Raw genomic sequence first — 10,000 nt, forward strand, 5'->3', positions numbered from 1 at the left:
CATGCTACCCTCTCACCATTACCAATAACAGAGGATACAACAAAACATGCTAACCTCTCACCATTACCAATAACAGAGGCTACAACAAAACATGCTAACCTCTCACCATTACCAATAACAGAGGCCACAACAAAACATGCTAACCTCTCACCATTACCAATAACAGAGGCCACAACAAAACATGCTAACCTCTCACCATTACCAATAACAGAGGCCACAACAAAACATGCTAACCTCTCACCATTACCAATAACAGAGGCCACAACAAAACATGCTAACCTCTCACCATTACCAATAACAGAGGCTACAACAAAACATGCTAACCTCTCACTATTACCAATAACAGAGGCTACAATAAAACATGCTAACCTCTCACCATTACCAATAACAGAGGCCACAACAAAACATGCTAACCTCTCACCATTACCAATAACAGAGGTTACAACAAAACATGCTAAACTCTCACCATTACCAATAACAGAGACTACAACAAAACATGCTAACCTCTCACCATTACCAATAACAGAGGCTACAACAAAACATGCTAACCTCTCACCATTACCAATAACAGAGGATACAACAAAACATGCTAACCTCTCACCATTACCAATAACAGAGGATACAACAAAACATGCTAACCTCTCACCATTACCAATAACAGAGACTACAACAAAACATGCTAACCTCTCACCATTACCAATAACAGAGGCTACAACAAAACATGCTAACCTCTCACCATTACCAATACCAGAGGCTACAACAAAACATGCTAACCTCTCACCATTACCAATATGAGAGGCTACAACAAAACATGCTAACCTCTCACCATTACCAATAACAGAGGCTACAACAAAACATGCTAACCTCTCACCATTACCAATAACAGAGGATACAACAAAACATGCTAACCTCTCACCATTACCAATAACAGAGGCTACAACAAAACATGCTAACCTCTCACCATTACCAATTTTATTTATTTGTTTCACCTTTATTTAACCAGGTAGGCAAGTTGAGAACAAGTTCTCATTTACAATTGCGACCTGGCCAAGATAAAGCAAAGCAGTTCGACACATATAACAACACAGAGTAACACATGGAGTTAAACAAATGTAACCCTCTCACCAGGCTTGAATATGACTCTCACAACATTAACATATGTAGAGTATCTCAGCAGCATGGGACTTTAGGTGAGAAGGACATCTCCAATAAGAATTCCTATTGTAAACTATCTAGGGTTATGACAATAGGGTATTAACTTCAGATGAAATGATTATAGGTTTCTGTTATTGAATCAGGATAAACCATCCCGTGCATTAAATTAAAACAATTAATGACTCCACCAAGGCAACATACATAATGTTCCATATGTGTATTAAAACATTTTCAAACACAAATACATGTTCAGACACAACATCAAAAGAAATAAAAAAAATAATAAACCCCAATGAGTCGTGCACAACCAGTGTCCAAATTAAGCACCTCACATTGTGGTTACTCACGACTTGGTAGATATTCCCTCAGCGAAGTATGGCAGTTCCATGCAGGTTTCCTCACAAACTCCAAGGCAAGCACAGCGACACATGCAGACAGTACTCCTTAGTAACCGATATCCCCATGGCAACACGAAGTCGTTAAGCTTCCCAAGCAATTATCTCCCGGTGTCACACGATGCTAGGCTAACCTCTAGCTGGCTAATACCTCCACGACGAGACGGTAGCTTCAGTCTTTACAAAAGTTTTAACAAAATTATAACAACTCTTTTATTAAATAAAACATGTATTTCCCTTAAAGTCTTAGTAGCTATGGGTTTTGTTGTAGTTCTGTTGTCTTCTTTTATAATTTTTCTTCACCAACCGTCCTGAGGTAAAACGTCCATCCTTTCATCAACGTCTTTTTCCCTCCCGTTAACCAGGTCAACTCCCATTGGCCACAACTTAACAAGCGACCTTATTGCTCAAAACGGAAACTTCAAAGTAAAACAAACTATTCACTTATACATTAAATAAATATTTCTTCAAAAAGCATAATGCATTAACAACATTACAGTTTAGGAGCAATTCAATCATCTTTTAAATATAAAACCAATTAATTATAACAAATAAACTCAATACTTGGTTCAAACAAGAGTATTACACAAACATACAGTCAATAATACAGTAGAAAATAAGTCTATATACAATGTGAGCAAATGAAGTGAAATAAGGGAGGTAAAGGCAAAAAAAGGCCATGGTGGCAAAGTAAATACAATATAGCAAGTAAAACACTGGAATGGTAGATATCAGTGGAAGAAAGTGCAAAGTAGAAATAATGGGGTGCAAAGGAGCTAAATAAATAAATACAGTAGGGGAAGAGGTAGTTGGGCTAAATTATAGATGGGCTATGTACAGGTGCAGTAATCTGTGAGCTGCTCTGACAGCTGGTGCTTAAAGCTAGTGAGGGAGATAAGTGTTTTGAGTTTTAGAGATTTTTGTAGTTCGTTCCAGTCATTGGCAGCAGAGAACTGGAAGAAGAGGCGGCCGAAGGAGGAATTGGCTTTGGGGGTGACCAGGGAGATATACCTGCTGGAGCGCGTGCTACAGGTGGGTGCTGCTATGGTGACCAGTGAGCGGAGATAAGGGGGGACTTTACCTAGCAGGGTCTTGTAGATGACCTGGAGCCAGTGGGTTTAGCAACGAGTATGAAGCGAGGGCCAGACAACGAGAGCGTACAGGTCGCAGTGGTGGGTAGTACAGTGGGGGAAAAAAGTATTTGATCCCCTGCTGATTTTGTACGTTTGCCCACTGACAAAGAAATGATCAGTCTATAATTTTAATGGTAGGTTTATTTGAACAGTGAGAGACAGAATAACAGCAAAAAAATCAAGAAAAACGCATGTCAAAAATGTTATACAATTATTTGCATTTTAATGAGGGAAATGAGTATTTGACCCCTCTGCAAAACATGACTTATTACTTGGTGGCAAAACCCTTTCTTGTAGTTGGCCACCAGGTTTGCACACATCTCGGGAGGGATTTTGTCCCACTCCTCTTTGCAGATCTTCTCCAAGTCATTAAGGTTTCGAGGCTGACGTTTGGCAACTCGAACCTTCAGCTCCCTCCACAGATTTTCTATGGGATTAAGGTCTGGAGACTGGCTAGGCCACTCCAGGACCTTAATGTGCTTCTTCTTGAGCCACTCCTTTGTTGCCTTGGCCGTGTGTTTTGGGTCATTGTCATGCTGGAATACCCATCCACAACCCATTTTCAATGCCCTGGCTGAGGGAAGGAGGTTCTCACCCAAGATTTGACGTTACATGGCCCCGTCTATTGTCCCTTTGATGCAGTGAAGTTGTCCTGTCCCCTTAGCAGAAAAACACCCCCAAAGCATAATGTTTCCACCTCCATGTTTGACGGTGGAGATGGTGTTCTTGGGGTCATAGGCAGCAATCCTCCTCCTCCAAACACTGCGAGTTGAGTTGATGTCAAAGAGCTCCATTTTGGTCTCATCTGACCACAACATTTTCACCAGTTGTCCTCTGAATCATTCAGATGTTCATTGGCAAACTTCAGACGGGCATGTATATGTGCTTTCTTGAGCAGGGGGACCTTGCGGGCGCTGCAGGATTTCCGTCCTAGTGTGTTACCAATTGTTTTCTTGGTGACTGTGGTCCCAGCTGCCTTAAGATCATTGACAAGATCCTCCCGTGGAGTTCTGGGCTGATTCCTCACCGTTCTCATGATCATTGCAACTCCACGAGGTGAGATCTTGCATGGAGCCCCAGGCCGAGGGATATTGAAAGTTCTTTTGCGTTTCTTCCATTTGCGAATAATCGCACCAAATGTTGTCACCTTCTCACCAAGCTGCTTGGCGATGGTCGTGTAGCCCATTCCAGCCTTGTGTAGGTCTACAATCTTGTCCCTGACATCCTTGGAGAGCTCTTTGGTCTTGGCCATGGTGGAGAGTTTGGAATCTGATTGATTGATTGCTTCTGTGGACAGGTGTCTTTTTTAAGTTGCGGTTAGGAGCACTCCCTTTAAGAGTGTGCTCCTAATCTCAGCTCGTTACCTGTATAAAAGACACCTGGGAGCCAGAAATCTGTCGTGTCATTGGGGTACCATTAAACTGAAGACATGTTTATCAATTAACTCCCTGTAATTATTATCACACGATTAAACTGATTAATCGTTTAATTGTAATTAACTCGGAGATCGAGGCACCAAGGAGAATATTCAGATTACAAAGCTATAATTTTCCTAATATAACTTTCCTCTACTATAATATTATAGTATAGGCCGATTATCTTCTGGTTTAAATGGTGTATTTTACCTCGAGTCCAGTCTCATTCCAAACATCGTAAATTGTTGTATCTGCACGAACCCAGTCTTTACTAAAATCATCCATACATCAATTGTCTTAAAATCATTTATTTACTACACTAAGTAATTAACAGAAAACATACAAACAGTAATTATCGTCACAAAGGATTGGTATAGTAATGTGCCCTAATGGCTAACAGGCATGGCTGGTCTGTTAGACAATGGGTCATAAACGGTCAGCTGAGAATGTACACAGAGTTCATTAATATTAACAATTGACAATTGAAGGCTCACTCATTCGGGAACAATTGCAATCAATATATATTTACGCTCATGTGTCGTCGTCGGGATCCTTGTTCGAGCGTCGTTCTGTGGAGAGTTTTGTCTCTCTCTCTCTCTCGGTTAGAATGGATCTTTCAAAGCGACATTCATTAATGTTGTTATAGAATGGATGTTTCGTTGGTCTTCGCGTTCGATGATATAATTTACTTAGCTGCAGACTAATAATTAATATCAAAGACTTGTTCTTATTCTGTCGGTATCAATAGTCTAAAAGTTAACCACATGGTATGGTTCACTTTCAGTAAAGGAATTGGATGGTAAAACCTATTGGCCATGGAGTGGAGGCCTGGTCTGAAGAAATGTAAATCAGGGTGGGTTTTATAGTGACCCTTGAACAGGCTTGTGAAATGACGCCTGGTCTTGTCTGTGTCCCTTGGGGGGCGTGCCGATGGCTGAGTGAAGCTTGGTACAGAAATCCAATTCTATCACATTAACATCAGTACATAGCATCTCAATGTATTACAAATAGCTTTATCCTTATTAATACATTTTATACAACCATTATGATGCAAGTCTTAACCTGTTTAGGATAGGGGGCAGTATTGACACGGCTGGATAAAAAACATACCCGATTTAATCTGGTTACCACTCCTACCCAGTAACTAGAATATGCATATACTTATTACATATGGATAGAAAACACCCTAAATTTTCTAAAACTGTTTGAATGGTGTCTGTGAGTATAACAGAACTCAAATGGCAGGTCAAAACCTGAGAGATTCCTTTACAGGAAGTGGCCTGTCTGACCATTTCTTGAACTTCTTTTCCATCTCTATCATTTACTAAGGAATCTCTGCTCTAACGTGACACTTCCCACGTCGTCCATAGGCGCTCAGAGCCCGGGAAAAAACAGAATGTCGTCATTCCAGCCCCAGGCTGAAACACATTATCGCCTTTCTCAAGTGGCCGATCAAGGGACACTGGGCTTAGGCGCGTGACCCGACCGCCCCCGCCTTTGGGATTTTTTCCTCTGTTTGCCGAAAAGGAGATTCCCTGTCGGAATATTATCGCTTTTCTACGAGAAAAATGTCGTAAAAATTTATTTTAAACAGCGGTTGACATGCTTCGAAGTACGGTAATGGAATATTTAGAATTTTATTGTCACGAATTGCGCCATGCGCGCGACACTTCTTTACTATTTCGGATAGTGTCTGGAACGCACGAACAAAACGCCGCTATTCGGATATAACGATGGATTATTTTGGACCAAACCAACATTTGTTATTGAAGTAGCAGTCCTGGGTGTGCATTCTGACGAAGACAACAAAAGGTAATCAAACTTTTATAATAGTAAATATGATTATGGTGAGTGCTAAACTTGCCGGGTGTCTAAATAGCGAGCCCGTGATGCCTGGGCTATGTACTTAGAATATTGCAAAATGTGCTTTCACCAAAAAGCTATTTTAAAATCGGACATATCGAGTGCATAGAGGAGGTCTGTATCTATAATTCTTAAAATAATTGTTATGCTTTTTGTGAACGTTTATCGTGAGTAATTTAGTAAAATGTTAGCGAATTCCCCGGAAGTTTGCGGGGGGTATGCTAGTTCTGAACGTCACATGCTAATGTAAAAAGCTAGTTTTTGATATAAATATGAACTTGATTGAACAAAACATGCATGTATTGTATAACATAATGTCCTAGGGTTGTCATCTGATGAAGATCATCAAAGGTGAGTGCTGCATTTAGCTGTCTTCTGGGTTTTGGTGACATTATATGCTGGCTTGAAAAATGGGTGTCTGATTATTTCTGGCTTGGTACTCTGCTGACATAATCTAATGTTTTGCTTTCGTTGTAAAGCCTTTTTGAAATCGGACAGTGTGGTTAGATTAACGAGAGTCTTGTCTTTAAATAGCTGTAAAATAGTCATATGTTTGAGAAATTGAAGTAATAGGATTTTTAAGGTTTTGAAAATCGCGCCACAGGCTGCCAGTGGCTGTTACGTAGGTGGGACGAATTCGTCCCGCCTAGCCCAGAGAGGTTAAGCTGAGGCTATTATATAAACAGTTTTATGGTAATATGGCTATATTGTCTCTTCTGAGTATCACAAAATTGTACCAAGCGGACCAGTTCGTAGCTGGATTCTTCACCAATCTTCCATACCTTCTCCAGAACACAAATGTCGCTTGGCTCCCCAATTCTGTGAGTTGGAAGAATTTCCTGTGTCTCTCTATGGGCCATGTGGCCAGAGACTCCTCTTAGAGTTTTTACAACCCTTTCACACAGGGCCTGGGTGGTTGGGAAGGTAGGTTGGGGGATGGTACAAAGGGGAGGGGGTCAACTGTCCTTCCTGTACCCAAAGAGGCCAACGTCATGACAAATCTTTCTGATTGAGACAAAACGGATGGCACTGTGATAGACTGCATCTAATTTATTGAGTAGGGTATTGGAGGCTATTTTGTAAATGACATCGCCGAAGTCGAGGATCGGTAGGATGGTCAGTTTTATAAGGGTATGTTTGCAGCATGAGTGAAGGATGCTATGTTGCGAAATAGGAAGCCAATTCTAGATTTAATTTTGGATTGGAGATGTTTAATATAAGTCTGGAAGGAGAGTTTACAGTCTAACCAGACACCTAGGTATTTGTAGTTGTCCACATATTCTAAGTCAGAACCGTCCAGAGTAGTGATGCTGGACAGGCGGGCAGGTGCAGGCAGCGATCGGTTGAAGAGCATGCATTTAGTTTTACTTGTATTTAAGAGCAGTTGGAGGCCACGGAAGGAGAGCTGTATGGCATTGAAGCTCGTCTAGAGGTTAGTTAACACAGTGTCCAAAGAAGGGCCAGAAGTATACAGAATAACACCAATAACAGAGGGGGTCTGATCTTTGTGCCTCTGTAAATTTCTCATTCATCATCATTAACGATTCATTCATGATTATTCATAATCATGGTAGCATCCACATTAATGTAGAAGTGTTCAGAAACATCTTCTATTCTTACTGACAATACAAGTGAAGTGACTCCAAAATGACAGGACATTATTCACCATTCAGTTTCTATTAGGAAAAACATCATCCAAAACACAACCAAGACAAACTGCAAATGAATTCAACAGGTTTGTAGAATCACAATTGATGTAATCACTGCAGGCATGGATCATGGGACTAAATACTAAACTTATGAAAACTTTAATACAATATAAGTGAATTTGTCCGAATATGTACAACTTTTTCAAATGGGAGAACTAAATACATAAAGTGCTTTCCTTTCTTAACAGTAACACAGCTATGTATGAAAATACCCTAAAATAAAAGGTGACATTCTGTACTGTCACCTAATATGAAACATTCTATCTCAAATCCAAAATGCTGGATCATAGCACCACATTTAAAACTGTAAGCTTCACTGTCCAAACACATATGGTGTGGACTATGTGTGCCTGGTAAACACATGTGGATCTGGTGAACAGTTATCACTTGTTGACCAACTACAGGAATACTGACCTCAGCGTCTCCAGTTTACAGTGTGGATCCTCCAGTCCAGCAGAGAGCAGCTTCACTCCTGAATCCTTCAGGTCATTGTTACTCAGGTCCAGCTCTCTCAGGTGTGAGGGGTTTGACTTCAGAGCTGAGACCAGAGAAGCACAGCCTTTCTTTGTGACTCCACAGCCTGACAGCCTGCAACGAGATCATCATGACTTCACAAACACACTGGTAATTTAACACCAGTAGTGTAGAAGGACAAGGGTAGATGCATTTGGTTCATATTCCCAAACAACACATAGATTCATCTTCCATCAATGCATTTATTCAATATGTTTTTCAATATACATATTATAATACATATTTTTCTCCAAACATAATATTTCTTCCTGATGAATACTTCTTATATGTCATTTTATTTACTCACAGAGCAGCTCTGGAGGCTTTGACCACTGGCAGCAGCCTCAGAAGACCTTCCTCTGATCTAGAGAATTTCTTCAGGTCAAACACATCCAGCTCCTTTTCTGAAGTCAGCAATACAAAGGCCAGAGCTGACCACTGTGCAGGTGACAGGTTGGGTTCTGAGAGACTTCCTGATCTCAGGTAGCTTTGGATCTCCTCCACTAGAGAATGGTCATTCAGTTCATTCAGACAGTGGAACAGATTGATGCTCCTCTCTGGAGAAGGATTCTCCCTGATCTTCTTCTTGATGTACTTGACTGTTTCTTCATGGCTCTGTGAGCTGCTTCTTGTCTTTGTCAGTAGACCTCGTAAGTGCTTCTGATTGGATTCCAGTGAGAGGCCCAGAAGGAAGCGGAGGAACAGGTCCAGGTTTCCTGTCTCACTTTGTAAGGCTTTATCCAGGGCACTCTTGTAGACAGTAACTTCAGTAACTTCAGGCTTGTCTCTGAACAGCGAGAAAACGTATCTGAACATTGATTGAGGTTCATCCATTAGATTCTCATTGTTGTTGATGAATGAGAGGAACACATATACAGCAGCCAGAAACTCCTGAATGCTCAGATGAACAAAGCAGTACACCTTGTTCTGGTACAGCCCACATTCCTCTTTAAAGAGCTGTGTGCACAATCCTGAGTACACTGAGGCTTCATTGACATCAATGCCAGCCTCTTTCAGGTCTTTTTCATAGAAAATCAGATTGCCCTTCACTAGCTGTTGAAAAGCCAGTTTTCCCAGTGACAGAATGCTCTCTTTATTCCAGTGTGGACCTGTCTCTTCTTTCCCAAGATACTTTTCATTCTTCTGTTTGGTATGAAACACCACAAGGTGTGTGTACATCTCAGTCAGAGTCTTGGGCATCTCTTCTCTCTTATGTTCCAGCATGTGTTCGAGGACTGTTGCAGAAATCCAACAGAAGACTGGAATGTGGCACATGATGTGGAGGCTCCTTGATGTCTTTATGTGTGAGATGATTCTGCTGGCCAGGTCCTCATCACTGAATCTCTTCCTGAAGTACTCCTCCTTCTGTGGGTCATTGAACCCTCGTACCTCTGTCACCTGGTCAACACACCCTGAAGGGATCTTATTGGCTGCTGCAGGTCGGGTCGTTATCCAGAGGAGAGCAGAGGGAAGCAGATTTCCCTTGATGAGATTTGTCAGCAGAACATCCACTGAGGTTGACTCTGTGACGTCACAACAGATCTTGTTCTTCTGGAAGTCTAGGGGCAGTCGGCACTCATCCAGACCATCAAAGACGAACAGAACTTTGTACTTGTCGTAGTTGGAGATTCTTGATTGTTTTGTTTCCATTGAGAAGTGATTGAGAAGTTCAATCAAAGTGTTTTTGTCCCCTTTCATCAAATTCAGCTCCCGGAAAGGGAATGAAAATACAAATTGGACATCCTGATTTGCTTTTCCTTCAGCCCAGTCCAGAATGAACTTCTGCACAGAGACTGTTTTTCCAATGCCAGCGACTC

At 41.2% G+C, this 10,000-nt stretch overlaps 1 protein-coding gene across 1 annotated transcript in view; it reads right to left on the reverse strand.

Moving 5' to 3' along the window:
* Nucleotides 1–7,619: 7,619 nt before the first annotated feature.
* Nucleotides 7,620–10,000, reverse strand: part of LOC145867272 (NLR family CARD domain-containing protein 3-like) — a 3,360-nt gene continuing 979 nt past the window's right edge. The window contains exons 2-3 of the mRNA XM_082971344.1: nucleotides 8,491–10,000; nucleotides 7,620–8,258 (exon numbers count right to left, since the gene is read on the reverse strand). The exon at nucleotides 8,491–10,000 is cut by the window's right edge and continues 297 nt beyond it. Coding sequence (XP_082827470.1) covers nucleotides 8,069–8,258; nucleotides 8,491–10,000 — 1,700 coding nt within the window. The 3' untranslated portion in view covers nucleotides 7,620–8,068. The remainder of the gene's footprint in view (nucleotides 8,259–8,490) is intronic.

The sequence above is a fragment of the Salmo salar genome, unplaced genomic scaffold (assembly GCF_965601325.2).
Source record: "Salmo salar unplaced genomic scaffold, fSalSal1 ptg000257l, whole genome shotgun sequence".
NCBI lineage: Eukaryota > Metazoa > Chordata > Actinopteri > Salmoniformes > Salmonidae > Salmo > Salmo salar.